General features: G+C 31.3%; 1 protein-coding gene across 4 annotated transcripts in view; it reads left to right on the forward strand.

The window, feature by feature from the left end:
• The window catches only part of Mtbp (MDM2 binding protein), a 74,107-nt gene that overhangs the window by 7,361 nt on the left and 43,341 nt on the right, over positions 1 to 23,405 (forward strand). For all 4 annotated transcript variants that reach the window (XM_076835806.2, XM_076835807.2, XM_076835808.2 and 1 more), the window contains exons 6-11: positions 1,654 to 1,798; positions 2,753 to 2,870; positions 4,694 to 4,828; positions 6,603 to 6,697; positions 9,567 to 9,639; positions 13,860 to 13,977. In XM_076835806.2, the coding sequence (XP_076691921.2) occupies positions 1,654 to 1,798; positions 2,753 to 2,870; positions 4,694 to 4,828; positions 6,603 to 6,697; positions 9,567 to 9,639; positions 13,860 to 13,977 (684 nt within the window). The remainder of the gene's footprint in view (positions 1 to 1,653; positions 1,799 to 2,752; positions 2,871 to 4,693; positions 4,829 to 6,602; positions 6,698 to 9,566; positions 9,640 to 13,859; positions 13,978 to 23,405) is intronic.

Raw genomic sequence — 23,405 nt, forward strand, 5'->3', positions numbered from 1 at the left:
CTATAAAAAAACTTTTGGAAAAATAGCTTCTTTAACCTAGATATTTTGGATAACATTTTTTTATGGTGAAGTTAGTATACATACTATGAAATGGAATATTGTGCAGTAAAAGAATCTATTTGCTCAGCATTTTTTGTAGAAGCTATTTTTTTCCTATAGTGGAAAATATATTTTGTGAAGTACTGTATTCTATTATTTTTTAAAACTGTTTTTAGTCCTGAACCAACCTTTTTTTGTGTTAATTAAGTGGCTGTCATCTAAAATTTGGTAGAATTTGGCATCATATACTTTTGAAGGGCTTTCTTTTCTGAATGTGCATTTTTGAAGGTCTTTTACTAGGCAGATATTTATGGTGTGTATTATATATCAAGCATTGTTCTAGGGGCTGAGTATATAACAAGGAGTAAAACATAGATAGTGACCATAAAGGATTTTTTTTAATGCACATTTTTAGATGGGGCTTATATTACATACTGGTGCATAATATCAGGACTAATCTCCTTTTATGAATTTTAAGAAGTCAGATCATATATCCAAGATTCAATGCAGAGGACTTAGTATATTGGTATATGCAAATAATATAGACATGAACCTTAAAAACAAATATAAAATACATTTTTGGAAAGTGAATCTCATTTTAATATATTTAGGATATTTGCTACTCAAATAATTCCTATGGTAAATATTTCTTTTAAAATAATAGTAAAACTGAGTGATAATCTTAATCTATTAACTACACATCTATTTTTAAACAAATTCTTATTGACACCAAAATCATAAAGCATCTTATAGCTAACTGACAGTCTGATCCTTATATTCAAGGAGATCGTATTTTAGTGCAGAAAGTCCCACATAGAAAATAACTGCATGTATTGATAAGTAAACATATCATATTTTGTGGGGTTTTTTTGGTGTGTGTGTGTGCTGGGGATTAAACCCAGAACCTTGCATACATGCTAAGCACCCACCTCCTCAATTTTTTAAATGAAATATGTCAGGTTTAAAATATGCATTGATACATTACACAATTGCTGTTTGGGCAGTTAAAGAACTTTCATTATCACTCTCTATTTGGCTTCTGTTTCATTTAGATTTTTCATGTCCTTCAGTAAATTTATAGTTTTATAAATTTAGACTGATATGAAGTTAGCCTTTTTAGAATCTAATGATGTTCTCAGTATAATTGGTTTTCCTGAGTGTTTTATTGTCCCTTAAAGAGAAATAATTTATTTGAGCATCACAATTTAAAACTAATTCATTTCCTTTTGGATAACAAAATTAAGTGTAGAAAGTATAATGAAATTGCGCAGATTTTTTCCTCTGTTGAGTACAACAATAGCATTGATGATCTCCAGGAGGTGATGTATATAATTTACCACTGCTACATAATTGACAAGTAATTATGATATAGTTCATTGTTTTCTAGCATATGCTAGCTATTTTGAGATAACTTAGCTTTAAATCTAATGTTGAACGTTTAAAATTTTTGAACTCCTAAATATGTGTATTGTTTTGAAGAATTTTGGAAAGTAAAGTTAAAATATTCCTTTATCTTCTCAATAAACCTAGCATTCAACTGTTCAGGGTACTATTTTAAGACTTTCCAGATCTAACATATTTAAAAATTATGAAAATGTTTCTCTCTCTTTCTAGGTAGAGCACTGATAGACATAATACTATTGCCCTCTGACAAAGATCCTCTTCAGCTGAAAGACTGTTTACCTGCTGTAGGAGCATTAAAACATTTGAGGGAATGGCATTCAGCAAAAATTACTGTAGTGGCACAACACTGTGAAATGTAAGCTTCTTTAGTCATAGTTATTATTGTTTATGTTATCCGAACATACTAATCTCTGCTTAATATACTCATCATTTCAAAATTATTTTAATGTGACAAGGTAAGTTTTATGTTTACTTTGAGTTATATCTAGAGAATAATCGAGATTTTTTTTTTTCATTATACCCAGGATGTTTAAGTTTTTAGTAAATATAATTAGTGCTGACTTATAATCACTATTGAGCATTGATTTTCCAGACTCATTGTGTACTTTTAAATAGCCTTATGTTTTCCAGCAAGCAGCATGATGTATGTACGTAGGTGTACTCCAGTTGTAATATCATTTTTTTGTTTTGTGCCAGTATAGAAATAATTATACAGTGCTGTCTTTTATGATATTTTACTATTGATCAATTGTGTATTCTGATTTTGATGCTTAAATTACTATTCAGATTGGATTTATTAACTTCATGATCTTTAGAGAGTGCTTATTGAAATTTACTTCATGTCAAGCACAGCAATATATGCTGATGAGTTAAGAAAGTGAGAAAATATGGTCTTTTTCATGAAAGTGTGGGGAGAAACAGGAATACTAACAAGATAAATGAGATAAATCGTAAAATTTCGTGCAAAACCACATGGGAACAATTTTAGAATAGTCCTGTTTCAGAGGTAGGTAACAGATGTTAAGCTTTGTGTGTCTGTGTATACATTTGACACATTAAAGCAACGTAAGGGAAATATATATTTCTTCATCCTTAGTAATAGAGATAGTCTATGAGGATGTGGCATTAAATTAATATGTGACAGATCTTACTCAGAGACTGAATAATAGGAATTCCATGATATTAGTAGGAAAAAAAAACAGTGATATAAATTTTGCAATTTTGCCTGTCTTATAGGTAAACTGTAACCTTGAAATATAAGTAAACATAAAGCTGTGTATTTAATTATCATAATCTTTTTTTTTAATAGAAATTGTCAGAAAATTGTAGAATACCTTTCTGCTAATGTTATATCTTTAGAAGAGCTCAGAAATGCTATTGACTCAAAGGAATTATGGAGGGGAAAGATTCAGATATGGGAAAGAAAGGTAAATGGATTTCTTAATTGTTAAGCAGGTCTTTCAACTTTATTTTTAACACAGTTACTTTAAATAAGTCTTATTGTAAATGTATTCTATAAGATGTTTTACACAAACACTGTGTAGAATTTTCTGTGACAATAAAAGTGTTCTGTTATCTGTGATATGTCCACTAGCCACATTGCTATTGAACAGTTTATTTATTTATTTTATTAATAATTAAGCACCTTATATATGACTAGTCATCTGATGAACTGGTTTTTACTTTAGTTCATTTAATTTAGTTTCAATGTAAGTAGTCATTGTGATTAAGTTTTGGAACCTACAATTCTAGAATACAACACTTTTAAAACAGAATTTAACATTAGTCAAATTCATGTTGTTTACCCAAGTTGCTTTATTTTATTGCATGTGTGATCTATTAGAAACATTGCTTAGAGCGGTACTGTGGTACCATCTCGGGTAATCTCTGCTTTCTACTAACCAGCTCTCTAATTTTGAAAAATTTTCTTTTAATCTTATCAGACCCCATTTCTCAACTACAGAATGAGAATACTAGGTTAGTTGGATTCCTTTGCTCCTGTATTTCTATGAGTTTCCAATTCCATTTTGGTGTCTCTTATCATGAACCAATATGGTGGTTTTCATAAGTTGTTTCCATTGTAAAATAAATGTTTCTATTAATTTATGTATTTTTTAGCTACGCAAAATTAAAACAAGGAAGTTTCTCAGTGCTTGTTCCAGGTGGTATCAGAACATGAGTAAGCCCTTGTATTTCTCCTAAGATTTTTGGCAATAATCATTAAACTGTTTTTCCCTTTATAATTCATAGTTACTTGAGACTTAATAAAAGCTATAGTTAAGATAGTAAGAATTAATGTGCCAGATCTGTCTTACTGATTTGCATCTTGGTTCATTCTAATCTCAGGAAGGTTTAATCTGCAGGTAAACCATCTTAACAGGAAAAAACATACAGCTAAGTAGTAGAGTGGAAACTATGATTATCTAGGACAATTGATTTTGTACACATTTTCTTTTACACATTTTCTAAAACTGCATATTTTTTCAGGCAGAAAATGGCAGAGTTTTTTGTGTGTGATTCTTTTCTTATTACTAGGAAATTAAATGTCTATAAACCCACAGCATACATTTCCATCTTGAATGTAATCACTTTTTTAGTGGAGAATATCTTTCAGCTAAGAGGCATTATAATGATAAAGGACATGGATTCTAGAGTTATAGTGTCTGCACTATAATTCCAACTCTCTTTTCTGTAAGACAGACATAATAGTTCCAGTTCACAGGTTTTTATAAGATTTACATTAAAGCACAAAATAACCACTGAGTGTTTACTGTCATTTTTGATGATACCATTACTATTATTAGCACCATTACCATTACTTCTGTAATGATTGATCTTCTTATCAACAACACATATTGAAGGAAAAACTGTGTGTGAGGCACTGTACTAAGTATCCAGTAGTGAGTAAGACTGCCATCTTCTGCCTTTGCATAATTTACAGACGGGTAGGAAGCCAGATATTGAACAAGTGTATGCAAAGGAGATTGTCTGGTCCTGTGGTTGCATAGAATGGGCTTAGTGTACTCTTGCTGGCTAATTAAGGGTCAATGGGAGGTTTGCATGAAAAATTGATGTTTAAGTTAAAACAGAAGTGTGTGTACAAAAGTGGAAACTACCTTTTGAGCTAAGGAATCAAAAATAAATTTGTACATGGATTTCCTCTTAACTTTTCATTGTAATAAGATGTATTAATCTTTATAATTTTATTCATGATGCCTATATTTGTGTTTTTTCTCTTGTTTCTTTTCAGTTTGGATTTGAAATTAGTTTTCCTGAGTTTTGTTTAAAGGGAGTAACACCTACAAATTTTAATACATCCAATTTAAATACTTGCTTTCTTGACAAAAAGACAATAACATTAAAGGATAAGAATATTTTGCCAAAGGTAATTGTGTATTTAACATTTTTTTGCTATCATTCATTTGTGAATATTTTTGTTCGTATAATATATGTTTTAATCTTGAATTATTATTACTGATGTGTGTGCGTAAGTGTGCTCACCTGCATAATTCTTAAAATTCTTACCATTAAGTGCATGAATTAAATGTTGGTGAAACTATGATTGTTATAGATTTTAAAATGTGATGATCCTAACTTTAAATCATTATAGGCCTGAAACTGCCTTTGGTTAAGACTTTGCTACATGAATTAATTTCCCAATATTGTTTATTATTGCTTACTATAAAAAATTTACTATGGTAACCTTTCACAGGAATTTTTCATTCTTTGTTAAAGATTTGCATAATAAGAATGATAATTTCAGACTTTCTGTTTGTAGTACAACATTCATGTATGATAATTTGGGGCTATTGTCTGATTTTGAGGTATTATTCACAGTGATCTAGGGTACAACCTCCTCAGTAATGCAAATATCCCTCAGTATATGTATGCACATTGTGTTTGTGTATGTGTGTGTGTGTGTGTGTGTGTGCCCGCGTGCATGCCCGCGTGCATGCATGTAAAAGAGAGAAAGAGGATGAGCTTTAATGGTAAATAAACCTGGTTTTGAAACTTTATCACCTATTAGGTATTGTATATAAACATATTTAATGTTTATGTGTTTTATATATGTATATATTTATGTGGAAAGAGTGAAAGATATGTATCTACACATATATACAACACACATACACAAAATCACATATAGTGAAATCACTCTGCTTTTTTTTTTTTTTTTTTTTTTTTAGCAGTACTAGGGATCAACCACAGGGCCTTGCACATGCTAGGCAAGCACTCTATCACTGAGCTACATCCTCTGCCTTTAAAATGTAATACTAATTTCTCCAGGATGTAATCTCTTTTCTTTGTCTTTCTTTATCTCCAGCTATTGAAATAACTGTCCTTTTCTAGTCCACTCTAATTTAGTTTCAGGCCCTACCCAAAGAAATACTGAAATATTATTTCTGTGAGTGGGGCTTTCTCTCTTAATTCATACCTATTGCCTTCACTCTTTGTCTAATTTCTACAGTCTTTCCTCCAGAATTTTTTTTCTTTCATCTCAGCAGACCACTGAGCACAAGTTCCCCCCAGAATATCTTTTCTTTCTCCTTTTCATTCCTGCAGATTTTCTCTTCACAGGTAGGTTTTTTCCTTCTTCAATCTTGGATCACCTGTTCTGTTGAAATTACATAACAGTAGTTGAGAACTCTTGTCAATGCTGCAGACTTCTTTCCATATTTATTTTCTCCTATTAAAATTCTTGTCACTTGCTGGGCACGCCTGTAATCCTAGCAGTTCAGGAGGCTGAGGCAGGAGGATTGTGAGATCAAAGCCAGCCTCGGCAAAAAGTGAGGCACTAAGAAACTTGGTGAGACTTTGTCTCTAAATAAAATACAAAATAGGCTGAGCATGTGGCTCAGTGACTGAGTGCCCCTGAGTTTAATCCCTGTTACCTGCCCCCAATCCAAAAAAAAAAAAAAAAAAAAAAAATTCTTGTTAATTACTAAGGAGTCTCCATGTCTGTCTACTTTGAAATGTAGAATTGAAATGGAAGAAATTCTTGTCTGTTATAGAGGATTACATTTGGGTTGCCAATATTTTTTTAAAAAGTTGCTTTTTAATATCTATTTTGTAAAGTTTTAAACTCAAAATCACTAATTTGTTTACTTTTATTTTCTTCATAGTATTTACAGTATTAGCAATTCGAATTTCTTTTCTAGGTTTTCCATTACTATGGCCCTGCTTTAGAATTTGTTCAGATGGTACAATTATCAGATCTACCCTCCTGCTATGTGTCAGACATTGAATTTGAGTTGTATCCTTTCACTTGCGTGTTCATTTAAGATTACATTTTCTCTGTGTTAGAATGTTCTGGTGTAAACATTTGATATATGTTTATTTTTATTTCACTGTACTCAGTGTTTTAGTGGTGATGCTCAAGTGGGACTCCTCATTGTTGAAGTGCTAGGGAAGGAAAAGGAAATTCTTTGTTCACATCCTAAATTCTGTATTTTTGCAATCAGAAAGAAATCTTTCTCTCTAGGCAAGCACTTTTGTTTTCATTCAGTATTTATTATTTTCTGTGGGTAGTGTTATAGAAGTAATACAGAAGTCATTGAGCCTTGCTTATTCAATGCAGTTATAGTGTTCTGTGCCTGAACACAGGCCAGATCTGCTCTCTCACACAGAGTAACATTAACTGAAACTCCGTCTTTCCCATACTCTGTCCAAACACTCCACATACATATTGTGTATGTTTTGGTTACTTTTGTTGTTATTTTACTTAATGTTTAATACTTCCTAAAAATAATTTCCTGCAGGTCATGGTGGTCTATGTCTGTAATCCCAGCAACTCAGTAGTCTGAGACAGGAGCATCACAAGTTTATCACCCTGGGCAACTAAGGTAGACCCTGTCTCAAAGTAAAAAAAAAAAGGCTGGGATTATAGCTTAGTGGTAGAGCATCCTTGGGATCAAACCCCAGTGCCACAAAAACAAAACAAAACAAAATAAAGAACCACTTCTCTTTTTTTAAATTCAGGATGTATTTCCATGACTTCTGTTTTTCTGCTGATGAAATCTGTAAATGCTATAAATTATAATACATAGTAGCCACTCATAAACATTGTAAAATGAATGGCATTTTATTTTGTTAGCCCATGCCAAAATTTTCGTTAGTTTTTTTCAGATTCCTTTCTGCAGAAAAGATAACAGAAATGAGAGCATCAGAGAACCTTACACAGCTGTTTGTCATCTGGCAGTACCAAATAACGTTTTTATATTTATTTTTTTATTTTTTGTTGTTTTTGAAGGGTTTTTGTTTGGTTGGTTTTGTTGGGGGGTTGTTAAGAGATCAGGCTGGAGAGCCTTTTCAGATTGATCAAATCCTAAAAGACCTCCTCTACCATATTTAGGAGTTAAATTCTGTTCTAAAGGTGATGAGGAACCATAGAAGGATTATAAACCAGGGGGCAGTTTAATCAGAAATCGACTTTCCTATGATTATTATTATTATTATTATTTTGATACCTGGGATCAAACTCAGAGGTTCTTAACCACTAAGCCACATCCCCAGCCCTATTTATTTATTTAATTTTAACACAGGGTTTCACTAAGTTCTTTAGGCCTCACTAAGTTGCCGAGGCTGACCTAGAAATTTGGATCCTCCTCTCTTAGCCTTATAAGTTGTACCATTACACCTTTCTGTAAATAAATTTTAGATCTACTTTTAGTATTTTGGAAATCTGTGGAGCTTGATCTAACAAAGTAACTTTTGCAATGGAGAGCCAGGATAAAGTATAGAATGTATTAAGAATGTAAAACAGAATATCATGATCTGCTACATGCTTGTAAAGTGAGGAGGCTGGATAAGAATTAGATGATTCCCTATGTTGATATAGATGCCACTGATTGAGTTAACAAGAAAAGAGAAGCAAGTTTCATAGAGAAAGAGTAACTCAAGATTTGAGTAGTAGTTTGAATAGTGATGGGTAGTTACACGATGGGTAGTTGTTAAAATTTTTATTCGTTTTTACTTGATTGTATAGAACCACGTAATCAGTACCTCCCTGCCTGGCATTGTGACTGAGGGAAGTACTTTCAGATATAATGTGTTACCAATGTTGCTTTTATCTCTTAGCACCTGTTAGGTCAGAAGCTAGGTAGCATTTGACATATTTGTCTCATGTTTGATCCTTGCTTTTTGCCAGTGGTTTTAAAAATGTTTTCCATTGAAAATCTAGGACTAAGAGAAAGCTTTCCTGAGTAGTGGTATTGGAAGATAAGTTGAGTGGACAAGGCTCTTGGCCCTCTCCTACTTCAGCCAGAGCAGCTGGCTGTTCTAAATGTTGACTTTCCAGATCTCACATGCAAAAAGTTATCGGCACCCAAAAGGCTTGAAAAGCACAATTTAAATTGTTTTTATGGTTCTACCCCCCCACATTTAGACATTAGAACTTTTTTTCCCTAATAATATGCAACATTTTTTTCATTTTCCTAGTTTTAAGAAAAGTTCTACAACTTGAAAAAGAAAATCCTCAAGTACTAAATTCATGATTCCAGAATAGGCAGAGGATGCGTAGTTTTGCTACTCATTACTTATTAGGTAGGGAAGAGGGAAGAATGTTATCAATCTGTGGGGAAAAGCAGACGAATTTATATATTCTTGAAATGTTCAAGTTTTCTTCCTGCCATTTTTGACATGATTGATGTATAAACACTAGTTGGCTGATGTATCTTTGTATACACTTAGAAAAATACATATGCTATCACATATATCCACAAATAAAAATATTAAATAATAATAAAAATTCAAAGAATTTTTAGAAATATACCAAAGAAATGGATATTGTATATAAAAATTATTGATTAGGTACGGAATACTAGCTGTGTTCTTACATTTTTATTCACAAATTTTTACAAATTTCTTTTTTTTTTAATTGATTTTATTTTTAAAATACATGCCAGTGGAATGTACGAATTTCTTGTTCTTAGTTTATAGTAAAAATATTCAGAACAAATTATCTGAAAAACAGTCTTTAAAGAAAGGAGTAATTGTTAATTTTTGTAGTAGGAATTTTTAATAAATGAATTTAAACAACTTGGGGTAGAGTTGAAATAATCAAACTTATTTTATAGAGTAGAATTCAGTTACTATTCCCTCATTTCTTTAACTCTGTGGCACAGAGGATTGACAGGAAATAACACCAAGCAGAATTCCATGTTGCTGTTGGAACAGATTTCTTCTCTGTGTGGCAAGGTATAGTAGAGAATTTTTATGATGTTTGATTTTTATACTTAACATTTTAGGATGTGTAAGAAAAATTAATATAGCTTATTAATCTGTTTTTGCTTGATAAATTTTTTTTTAAATGTAATAACTTAATTTTGTCCCTAATTCATGTTAAAAAAATTTGGACTTTTCACAGTAATATACTTTGCAGACAAAGTGATGTTCTGATTTTAGAAGAAATTTCAGAAATAAACTTTATAACTGGCAATTGCTTTAAAATTTCAAAATTTTAGAATGCATTATTGTTAACTTACTCTTTAAGGCAACATCTCATTTTGATTCTGTGGAAGACATTCACATTTATTACATTATCTTTTTTATGGTAGGGCAGGGGTGGAAGTGAGGAAAAGTTTTAAAACTTCACTGAATTATTATTTGTAAATTTCAGTTTTTCCTTAATTCCAATGATATCAAGTAGATTTTAGCAATTTTAATATAGATATGTGTGCATCTCTTTCTCTGCACACACACAGGCACACACACAGACTCACATACATATAATGATGTGCTAGAGTTGGTATATTTTTAACCTTTATAAAATCAACTACTTTAATATAAATATGTGTATATTTCTATGTGTATACATATATAATGATATACTAGAGTTGGTATATTTTTAATCTTTTAAAAACTATAATATAAAGAATTCTAAGTGGAATCATGTATCTAAAGTGAGAGTACAGTTTTTATGAAGAAAAAAAAAGTTTGGATTTGTTTCTGGCTATTTTTCCAACTATTATGTTTCTATGAAAATGATTTTTAATGCACAAGCTATTGACCATTATATGCATAACATTTTCTTATCATTTTAACAACAAATAGACTATACCAAACACTCCTGAAGGGAGAAACTGATTATTGTAATTATAACATTTTTCCCCATGGTACTATAATCAAATCTTGGTTATAATTGCCTTAGAAAATTGATACAGTAAAAAAAAAATATGATTTTGGATTTCAGATGCTTGACTAGAAATACTGGGGAATGATAGGGGCCAAAGTATGTTGTTATAGTGTGTGCATGTATGAATATGTAACAACAAATCCTACCACCATGTACAACTATAATGCACCAATAAAAAAATATGGGAGAAAAGATGCGTGACTATATGATAACTTAATTTTTGACTTCCAGCCTCATTTTCCTATAAATTTAATAATGTTTTGAATAATGTATCAAAGTATTTATTTGATGAACTGGTCTTTGCATGAATATTTCAAGTAAAAGTCAGAAACATATCTATAATTTGTTTAATACACATATAAAATAATCCTGAAATAGTTATTGGAGATAGGCAACAATAATTTTAGGTGCAAGCTAAACTATTATTATTTATTATCAAATTTTCAGTTGTGTTGTTTTAAATTTCTTTTATTAGATTGTCATTTTTATTGCTTTCTTGAACTATAACTATGAAATGTTAGGACATACTTTATCAGTACATAGGACCTTATAAATTGGTTCTCACTTCAATGAAACAAAAGTGATAATATTTGGAAGCATATTATGTACTTTAGATAACAGATCTCTAAATTTTAAGCACTTTATTTTTTTTTTTAACATTGAGTCATAATTTGCATTTACATTTTTGAAAAAAAAATTAGATTTTTTTTTTTTACACTGCCTATTTGTGCCAGTTATTTGTTAGGTATTGGAGACAATTAGATAGCTTGGGAAGCTTTCGTGTTGCTTAAGTTCTAATGGTTTATGTGATACTCAGTAAATGTCTGTCTGAGCTTATTTATCTTTCCATCTGATTAGCCCCAAAATATAAATGAAAGCTTCTTGGAGTAAATCACATTTTCTTAGTTTAGGAAAAGGGAAGATTAGGATTATTTAGTATCTGATATACACTAATCTTTGATGACCAGGGAATATGTTTTTCATAGAGAGGAATTTCCAAAGCTGTAAGTGTGATTTCTGTAGTGACTGCTTGTTAGGGATAACCTTCTGAAATGATGGAATTACAGTTTTGAAATGTTGCTTGACCTTTAAATTCTGGAGATACAATGAGCCCTAAAAGGATCACACTCAGATCTTTCAGACCTATTTAATGATTAGTATATGGGTGAGAACAAGCTGTCAGAGACCAAGTTCATTATGAATGAAGTATAGACAGCTGACATATTTATTTGGTAGGGAATTAAATCTTGTGAGATTTAGATGTTTATTTTTATTTTTGTAGCAAATGTTTAATAAAAATTAGGCATCTCAAAGGAGTGACCAATTCTTTATTTGCTGGGTCATGACACGTTTATATGGAGCTATGAGTTACTAATTGAACTGCATTTAGCATCTCTAAGATGTTGAGAAAGCTGTAGCTGTGCCTGATATGGCATATTCACATTACAGCCTCCCTGACTTTTTGGACCATACAGTCTTGTTGTACATTCTGGGCTATGAAGTCTTATTATGCAAGAAAGAATTAGGATTTAATGTTTGGGAAATTAGATGTATCTTTTATATTTTGATTATTTTCTGTGTCTAAATATTTTAATCTTAATTACTAACACTTGACTATGTAAATTGTGTTTGATGTAAAAAGATGGATAGTAACCTTAGTAAAGACAAAAAGCATATTTATTTTTACCTTCCTACTTTTGTTTCTAAAGTATTTATTTATATTCCTGTTAAATAAGAATGCGTAAGTAAAAATAGTAGATAGCAGCATAATTAGCACATTAAAGTACTAATTGAGCCAGGCATGGTACCACAGCCTGTAATCTCTGCAATTTACTGAGGAATCTGAGACAGGAGGGTCAAAAGTTCAAGGCTAGCCTTGAGGATTTAGTGAGACCCTGTCTCAAAATTTAAAAAAAAAAAAAAAAAAAAAAAAAAAGGCTGGGGATGTAGCTCAGTGGTAGAGCATCCCTGGTTTCAAGTCTCAACATTGCAAAAACAAACAACCCCCCTGCCCAATCTAAACATATATACCTTTTTAAACATTTATCATTTCTTTATGGCATAATGTTCAAAATTAGTTTTTTGAAGTGTACTTTAGTTCCATCTGTAGTCACCCTAATGTGTAATAGTACCATTCTTAATATGTACTTTAAAGATGAGAAAAATGATCTGAAGAAGAGTATACCTCCCCTATAGATGTTTGTATCATTTGAAAAATTGCTTTTAAGAATCATTATTTATATAAATAGATTTTAGTGTACTTTGGTTTTGTCCCTGCCGTGAATATTTGCACATTTTAAAGAAAAATTACAAATGTAGGATTATGAAAATAGATAACAGTAAGTTCATTGGCACTTAAAAAAACCCCCAAATCAAATTGTCACATATCTTATGTAACCAATTCATCCATTTAGATCAATTAGGTGTAATTTTGCATTTTTGACTAATGCCTTGCCTAAATTTTTCCAAAATTGTTTTTTTTTTTTAATAGTGTTCTTTACTGGGATGTGCTGATTGATGTAGCTGCGTTTCTAAAATAGCTTTTAGAACTGTAATTTGTTTTATTTAGTCCTTTATCAAGCAATTTACCTAAGTTATTATGATTTTTTCTTTTTTTTTTTCTTTTTCTTTTTTTTTTTTTTTCTTTTTCTTTTTTTTTTAGCAAATACTTAAAAAACATCTGTATGCCCAACCCTGGGAATACAACAATGAATAGATTGACTTTGGTCAGAAATATGTCTGAGACTGCTGTATGTTTTCTAGGATACAATTCATTATCTTCTCTGCGGTTTTTACCTATTAGCATTAAATCTCTGATTTCTGGGAACAAAAGTTGCTCTATTGCTTTTAGACATATTATAATTTTGAAGCCAGAACAACAATCCATCCAAAGTTCTAAAATTATGGTTGGATAAGTAAGACATATTTTCTAGTGCTAGAACTCTCAGTCTCTCATTATTTTGCAGATACAGAAAGAAATTGTACCCACATCTGAATATAAAATAAACAGTATGAATAACAAGGTTTTCAGAGATGTATACCTAAATGGAAAAGGGAGGACCAAGGCTTTGAGTGCCTTTCCCTGTTTTAATTTCTTTGCTTTCTTTCTTTTTTTTTTTTTTTTAGACAGTGAGACATTATTTTTTTAACTTTTTTGCAGTGAAGTTGTTGATAGAGAAATATATGTTAAATAGGTGAAATATGAGGAGAAAGTTGTTATATGGCACTCTTTGATGAGTGGATTCCAGTCTGTAATCTATAAATATATGTTCTGCTTTTCCAGGTTGGTGCTCTTTTTGTATTGCCATGCACAATTAGTAACATACTTATTCCACCTCCCAACCAACTTAGTTCAAGAAAATGGAAAGAATATATTGCTAAAAAGCCTAAGACAATCAGTGGTAAGTAGTAAATCTTTATTATCTTTACCATACAACACAGATAGTATATTTATCAAATTTGAAATGAAGTTAATATTTCTTTATTGGAATATAATATTTAATTATTTTTAACCATTGTCGTTAAAAATATATCAGTGATCAAAAGGCAGAACTTTTGTTTAATTAGATAATTAATTATGTTGGTTTCTTAGAGACATTTCAGGAACCAAATAAATAAAATACAGTAGCTCACTTATATAGTGCATTAAAAAAGTGAACCTGTGGTGTCAATTTTCTGAAGAAATTAGTACTTACTTATTTAATGGTTTAACCATCTGCTGTGCAGTGTTCAAGGTGCTTTGAAAATTAAATGATTCACTTCTAACTTTATAAGAGAAATAATTCATTTGAACGTAATAGAATATTAGAAAGACAACAGAGTATAATATGGCCCAGTTTTAAGTCCTTGGAGAAATTACAGAACTGTTAACTCACAAAGTCAGGATTTATATAAAGATTTTTGTCAATTAACAATTCTTTAACTTTTCCAAGTTTCAATTTCCTCATCTGTAAAGTGGGGATAAAAACACATCCATACCATTATTGTAAAAATTAAATTAATCATTTAAGTCTAAATCATTTAATTCTAATCATTTAATTAGGAATGGTTGAAAAAGAAAAGACACATAAACACAACATAGCTATAGAAGAGACCTAAGTATAGGGTCTTTGGAAATAACTACGTTTAGATGGAAGTGGAGAAAAAGTTAGGAGATGATTTAATAAAGATGTTGGAAGTCCCTAGTAAATTATAATCGTTAACATTAGTATCATAATACCATTTATTGCATTATATAAGGTATTGAAAGACGTATGAGAAATAAAAAGAGAGTGGACCTTTGTGAAATTTGTAGTCAAGTGAGGAATGTATTTTAAAAAGCAATCATAAGGCTGTTTAGCCAGTGGTGTGAGGTAAAGAGAAGGTCACTTCCAGAGTGACCTGGCATATCCTTAGTAGCTCCAGGGAGGCTTCCAGGAGGAAAAACCATTACTACACCACAGTGCAGTTTTAAACCTTCCCACCTACTCACATGGAAAAAATGTATATCTGGGGATTTTAGAAGATGCTGAAACAAAATCAGAAATTAATTTCCTAAGTGCCAATTATAGTTAATTTTCTTAGGCTTCATGAAATTATGGGATAATATCCATTTCTCAGCATTGCATACACAGAAGCTTGATACTATAAATTGAATGTTAACATTTAAATAAATTGAGTATATCCTTGATAACCCATCTCTTATTTTTTTCTTGTAACTTTCTACAACTTCAAATAGCTACTTTTTTTGAGGTTTTAATTTTAAGACAATTTATTGAAGCCAAGTGTGTTGACTGTAGTCCCAGTGACTTAGGAGGCTAAGGCAGGAGGATCACAAGTACAAGGTCAGTCTCAGCAACTTAGCAAGGTCCTAAGCAACTTAGTGAGATCCTGTCTCAAAATAAAAAAATAAAAAGGGCTGATGTGAGTCAGTGATAAAGCACCCCTGGGTCAAATCTCCAATACTAAAACAAAACAAAAAAAAGATAATTTATTGATTTAGAATTTACTCAGGTTTTTTTTTTTTTTGGCATGATTTTTATTGCAACTTGAAGAAAATATTATGTGGCTTGGTTTCATTTTTTCTTTAAATTATTGCTTCTTGAAATCTACAGATTAATAGTGGTAACTTCTGAATAATAATAAGACCTAGATCACATGATATTCTTTGAAGCCAAGTTGTTGATTACTGATTAGGCTGGATCATTAAGGGCTGATTAAACTGACACTTTACTGTATTTTTTTTTTAAATTATAGAAGTAGCAACAAAATCAAATTTGATAGCTGATTAAGTTCTGTTCTACCTGTAACCCTTTCTGAAGGGGAAATTCATTGCTTATCACATTAATAGAACTCCTTTTGTAAAAAGAGAGAAACTAAGTTTTAGTATAAAAGTTTCAATAACTCTTGCATCCAGAAAAATTTAAATTCTTTCCCTTATCCCACTAATAGTAGCTCTCACTATCCCAAATAATATATCAAATCTGAGATCATTCCCCTAAATCATAGCTGTTTCTCCATTACCTACAGAATTATGCCCAACTGTACTGTATTGTTACACTATATATTGCAGAGTCACCTAACCAAACCCTGTACTCTTTCCTAAAACTATTTTCTGATTTTATTGCTTTTTGCTTTTGCTACTGATTCTTTGATTCATTGACTGATTCATTCAATATGTCATTCATACCTTCCATTAATTATTTGAATATGAATCAGATATTGTATATCACTTATAATACTGTAATCTGGGGTTGCTGCTCAAGGAGGTAGACTTTATATTCTTGCCATGGAATTTATACTATAACAGAAAATTGGTATTGCAAAGAAATTATAAATCTTATTGCAACATTGTGTTTGGTAGTAACTGACTAGGAACAATCACTAAAGCATATCACATGGAAAAAAGAAGGTGTATAACGGTGTTGCTACCGTTTGTGGTTAAAAAAAAACCCTGTATATGTAATGAGCATTAACACATTTTTATATGCATTAAATATTCATGTTTTCAGTAGATATTTTTACTGAGCACCTACACTATACTACGCACTGTTTTATATGCTAGACCCAGCAGTAAACAGAACAAAATCCTTTCATTCATGGAGCTTATAGTAGAGGTTCCAGTTTTGCTTCTTTCCCCAGATAGCCATATAGCTAGGTCTCTCAATTTTTTTAGGCCTTTAATCCAAAGTCATTTTCTCATTCAGGAACCATTTTGCTATGGCATCTAAAATTGCAAATTAACTCTTCTTGTATTATACCCAGCTTTGTTATTTCTCCTCAGTAATTACTGCTATCTAGTATACCAAATATGTGTCTGCCTTACAGAAATATTTGTTTAAAAATAAATGAAATATACAATATATTTTCAGGTAATAACTGCTGTTGCAATAAATAGGGAAAGGCTTTGAATGGATTCCATCTATGCAGTGTGAGCCAAAGTTCATGCCTTGGTTTTTATTAGTTCCTTAGGTTTTATCCCTTATAAAGTATGTACTAATGTATTAATTTGGGCTATGTAATATTGCTATTTTTAATATGTCAGAATCACTAAATATCAGCAACTTCCTATGGTTTAAAATAAACAGTGATCAATTTGAAGTATGTTTAAATTACAGTAGCAAAAGAGTGCTTTTTCAAAGTGATATTTAGTGATATATTCAGAAATTGTTATATATGAAGATTTTTTTTCATATATTTTTTGACCATTTGTATTTCTTCTTTGGTGAAGTGCTTGTTCAGTTCCTTTGCCCATTTATTGATTGGATTATTTGTTTTGTGGTGTTAAGTTTTTTGAGTTCTTTATGTATCCTGAATATTAATGCTGTATCTGGTGTGCAGGTGGTAAAGATTTTCTCCCATTCTGTAGGCTCTCCAAGTTCTTGATTGTTTTCTTTGCTGTGAAGAAGCTTTTTAGTTTGATATCATCCCATTTATTGATTCTTGATTTTGCTTCTTGTGCTTTAGGAATCTTATTGAGGAAATCAGTTCCTAAGCTGATCGAGAGTTGGGTTTACTTTTTCTTCTAGTAAGTGCAGGGTCTCTGGTCTAATGCCTAGTTTCTTGATTCACTTTGAGTTGAGTTTTGTGCAGGGTGAGAGAAAGGAGTTCAAATTCTTTCTACTACATGTGGAATTTCAGTTTTCCCAACACAATTTGTTGAAGGGGCTATCTTTTCTCTAATGTATGTTTATGGTGCCTTTGTCTAGTATGAGATAACTGTATTTATGGGGGTATGTCTCTGTGTCTTCCATTCTGTTCCATTCATGACTGTGTAGGTACCAATACCATGCTGTTTTTGTTACTGTGGCTCTGTAGTGTAATTAAGGTCTGGTATTGTGGTGTCTCCTGCTTCACATTTTTTTGCTGAGGACTGCTCTGGCAATTCTAGGCCTCTTATTTTTTCAAATGAATTTCATGACTGCTTTTTTCTATTTCTTAGAAGAACCTCATTGGAATTTTAGGAGGAATTGTATTAAATCTGTATGTTCAACATCTCTAGCAGTTAGACAAATACAAATTAAAACTACACTGAGATTCCATCTCACTCTACTCAGAATGGCAATTGTAAAGAATACAAGTAACAATAAATGTTGGCAAGGATGTGGGGAAAAGGTACACTCATACATTGCTTGGGACTGTAAATTGGTGTAACCATTATGGAAAGCAGTATGGAGACTCCTTAGAAAACTTGCAATGGGACCACCATTTGACCCAGTTATCCCACTCTTTGGTTTATACATAGTACAGTGACAGAGCCACATCAGTGATGTGCTTATAGCAGGTCAGTTTACAATAGCCAAGCTATGGAACCAACCTAGATGCCCTTCAGTAGATGAATGGATAAAAAAAAATATGATACATATACACAATGGAATATTATTCAGCCATAAAGAAGAATGAAATTATGGCATTTGCTGGTAAATATCTAGAACTGGAGACTATCATGCTAAGTGAAATAAGCCAGTCCCCTAAAACCAAAGACTGAATGTTCTCTCTGATATGTGAATGTTAACCCACAACAAGGGAGGGTAGGGAGGGGAAAAATAGAAGTTCATTGGATTAGACAAAGGGAAATGAAGGGTAGGGAAGGTAGAGGAGAATAGAAGACAATACAATTATTAAGACATAACTTTCCCATCCTTGTATATGAACATGACTAGGGTAACTCCACATCATGTACAACCACAGGATAGGATCCTACTTAGAAGTTACATTCCATATATGTACAACATGCCAAAATACAGTCTACTGTCATGTATATCTTAAAAGAACAAATAATAAAAAAGAAATTGTTACATGAGAAAGATACTAAAGAAATGTGAACTAATGAAATTATCTAACTTATCTAAAGAAAGACTTCTTTAATGGTATATAATTAAATAAATAAATTAAATACACAGAGACATTTATGAATGTCATAAAAATTTAATGATTTTCTGCAAATTCTCATAAATATGTAATAAAAATATTATCTATCAATGTTGAAAATGTATTCCATCCCAAATACTTTGCATTCATTGTCTCTAATTCTCAGAACAATAATGAAATGTAAATTTTTTACAATCTTTGTATTACAAATGAGAAAACTTAGGGTCAGGGAAAGTAAGAAATTTTTCTAATAACACAGGAAAGAATCAGAATTTCCACTCAATTCTGAAAGTGTCTAAAAGCCATGCATGATCCTTTTTGTTAAATCATTTAGAAGTATTTTGAAAAAAAAAAATTAAAACTTATTCTTTTCTTCTATATTGGCCCTTGACATGTATGGAAGTTTTTAATTCCCAGGTAGGAAAATAGGGTCTGATAATTTTATAATTTTATAATTTATAACTCTGTTTCTTTACAATCCTGCATTTGTTGTTGCCCTATTTTTTTTTTAACTGTAACTCTTTTGGAGTGAAAATTGTTTAAAATACTCTTGAAGAAAAATCATGCCTTTTTGTTTTTTGACCATACAAATGTTCCAATAACAATATAAAGAGGCTGAAGAAATGTTTTGAAATAATAAGTGTGCCCCTTCTTAGTATTCAGATAATATGACATATATGTTTCAAAATAATGGGCTGGAATTTATAAGGTTAAAATGATACTATATAACTGATTTATAAATAATTTCCATCCTTAGAAACAAAGCACTCTGGTAAAGATTTTTGGCAATAAACTTTAGAATCAAAATATTCTTTCAGTCAGTAACATTTTTTATGATGGGCCATATATATATATTCTACTTCATGATGAGTCTCAGTAAATATAAAAGAATAGAACTAATGCATAATATGTTCTTCAGTTACAATGAAATTAAGTTAGAAATCAACAAATCTGGGATATTCTGTATATATTTGGAAATTAACATACTTGTAAATAACCTATGGGACAAAGAAGAATTAAAAAGGAAACTAAAAAATTATTCTAACTGAATGAAAATAAAATCTAACATCAAACTTAAGGAAAATAGTAAAAGCAGTATTAAGAAGTTCTTAAATGTTTATTATAGAATGGAAGAAAAATCTAAGATCAGTAATCTTAAGTTATCAACTTCAAGAAGCTAGAAGACCTAAATCCAAGTGAATAGAAGGAAGGAAATAGACCAGAAAGGAAAAAATAAAATATTATTAAATATATCTAACAAGAGATGTACAAGAGATGACTGAGAATAATTAAAGAGGCTATAAAAAATGGAGAGATATAACATATTCGTAGACTGGAAAATTCGTTATTAGTATTATAGTTTGGATCTGGAATGTTTCTGAAAGGCCCGTGTGTTAAAAGCCTTTGTCCCTAGCCCAGGGTTTATTGGGAGGTAGTGGAACCTGTAAGAGATGGGGCCTAGTTGGAGATAGGTCATTCCCAGTGAGAACCTTCAAAGGGAATGTTCGAACCCTTGCTCGGTCATGTCTCTCTTTGCTTCCGCCTGCCATGAGGTGGGTCAGCATGAACTGAAACTTCCAAAACTCTGTGTCAAAACAAACCTTTCCACCTTTTAAGGCAATTATCTCAGGTGTTTTATCACAGTGCAAGACAGCTGACTAGTACAATTAATAAGATGACAGTGTTCTCCAAATTGAATTAAATATTTAGTCCCATCTCTATTAAAATTCCAGCAGAACTTTCCATAGAAATTGATAAATAGATCCTCTATTTATATGGAATTGGAAAGGGTTTAGAAGAGCCAAGCCAATTTTTAAAATTTTTGAGACTTTACACTATCTGATTTTATGCATGTAAAGCCATAGCATTCAAGACAGGTGGTATTAGATTAAGAATATACATAGATCAAAGAACAGAATAAATACAAAGATGTCAGTGGAAAATGAGTTGTCTCTTCAACATAATGCTGGAGGAATCAAATATCATTTATAAAAAATACATATTTAAATTTTTTAGACTATATATACATTTTTTACTTTATTAATAGAATAACATAGATACCAAAAACATAATGCATGAAATGGAAAAAAATTATATAAATTAGAATCTGCCAAGATTTAAAAGGTCCACTTTTTGAAAAATGCTGTTAAGAAAATTAAACAAGTTATTCATTGAGAGAAAATAATTCTAATCATTTATCTGACAATGGACATATATGAAAAAATTCTTAAAACCCAATAATAAAACATTCCTATTCTTAAGTGAATCAGACTTGAATAGATATTTCATTTATTACATGAATGGCCAATAAAGCACATGAAAAGATGTGCTTTGGATATGCAAACTACAGCTAAAATGTGGTACTACAATACAGTCACTAGAATGACTATAATTAAAAACAGTGACTATCAGATGTTAATGAGGATGTAGAGAAATCTCACCCATTATTGGTGGGGAAGTATAATAGAACAGATACTATAGAAAACAGTGTGGCTTGCCTATCCAACCCAGCACTTTCATTCCTAGGTATCTACCCAAGAGAAATAAGAACACATGTTCACATAAATACTTGTGAACAAACGTTTATAAAAGCATTATTCATAATAGCTAAGAATTGAAAACTATGCAAATGTCCATCAATTGGCGAATAGATAATTTTTTTTTAATACAGTGTAATACTCAACAGTAAAAGAGGAATGAAAAATTTGGGATGATCTGAAAATATTATGCTAAGTTTATAGATAAAGTCAGACAAGATTATGTATTGTTTGTTTATTTAGGAAATCTCTATGAAAGGCAAAAGTAGACTGTAAGGTCCGTCGTTGAGGCCATGGGTAGGAAGAGAGATCTACCACAAGGGTATAATGGGAGTTTTCCAAAACTGGGTTATACTGATAGATGGACAATTGTATAAACTCCTCTATTTTATAAAGTTATCTTTTAATATGTGCTTGTGTAGAGTGTAGATGTATATACATGTATGCATAAATTATACCTCATTAAGGCTTTATATATTTGAAGAATCACTTAAAGTTCCTTTAACCTAAATGTAGAGTTCTGTTCCTTTCCCTAGTTCAGTGATTCCTAATACCATTTACTCATTAGAATCACCCTGACAGTGATTTTTAAATGTCAAGCTGCATCCCACCTGAAAATAAATCAATCCAAATATCTGGGGTGAACCAGGAATCACTAATGTGTAAAAAAGCCCATTAAGTGATTCAGATGTGCAACAAGGAGTGAGAACCTCTGCCCCCTGTGTTGCCCCTTTCAACCCTGGGTTAGGAAGTCACTGCAACTGAAGAGAGTCCTGCATGTATTCTTGAGCAGAGGAAGGCATTTATGCCTTATCTGCAAAGCAGGATAATAACACTTGTTTAATATATTTCAGACATGTTTGAATCAAATTGGTAGTGGAGGTAAACACTTTGTAAACTCTGCAGTAGCTTTTTGTTATTCTGCCCTATCTTACATGCTTTTCGTGTCTGCAGAACAATAAAGAAGTCATTGTTGTTCATAATAATGAGGAAGATCTTGAAATATCTTCTAAATAGCTTCTCTATTCATTGTTGCTTTCAAATTGTACATTTTGCTCTATTGTAATGGAGAAGAAATGTGTACATTTGTGATCCTAATGTTATTTGTTTAAAAATAGTCATGGTAGACTCTATAAATCCCGCATTTTACAACTTGACAGCAGAAGGCTTCATACAACTACTTCAACAACTACTCAAATCTAAAATGACTTAAAGTCATTTTAGGTTTTTTCTAGAATTTAGTTTCATTTTCTTAGACAATCTCAGTGGCAACGAAGTTTCATGATAAATTTTTCAGAGCTTAGTCGGATGAATAAGGTGAGGGATCAAATGAGATAATATATATTTTTGAAAATACTTTATGAATATAAAGTAATTAGATTCCTTTTATTCTTATGCCTCCCCACCTGGCCCTAAAACCTTTTTCAAAAGTCTAAACCAAGTGTCCTGGTGCCTACTTATAATCCCAGCAACTCAGGAGACTAGGCGGGAGGACCTTGAGTTCCAGGCCAGTCTGGGCAATGTAGTGAAACTGTCTCAAAAAAAAAAATAACAAGGGCTAGGGATGGAGCTGAGTAAAGCACCTCTGAGTTTGGCTCTTTGTCCTGGGGGAGAAATATGTTGGGTCTAAAATTGAGCAGTGATATTGTTGGAAAGAGTGAGCTTCCTAAGATACCTACATTGAAAACTAGATATTATGTTAGTATTTGATTTCTGGAATTATTATTAAAAATTACATTATATTGCCATTTCTTAAGTATATGTATGTATGTATGTGTATGTAAGTATGTATGTGTATATATATATATATATATATATATATATATATATATATATATATAAATTATCAGTAAGTCAGAATATTCACTTAATTAGAATATCCTTTTCCCTAGTTGTCTGGTGGGTATTTTTATTTATATCATATGCACTATTATTTCCTTTTT

Source organism: Callospermophilus lateralis, chromosome 16, assembly GCF_048772815.1.
Source record: "Callospermophilus lateralis isolate mCalLat2 chromosome 16, mCalLat2.hap1, whole genome shotgun sequence".
NCBI lineage: Eukaryota > Metazoa > Chordata > Mammalia > Rodentia > Sciuridae > Callospermophilus > Callospermophilus lateralis.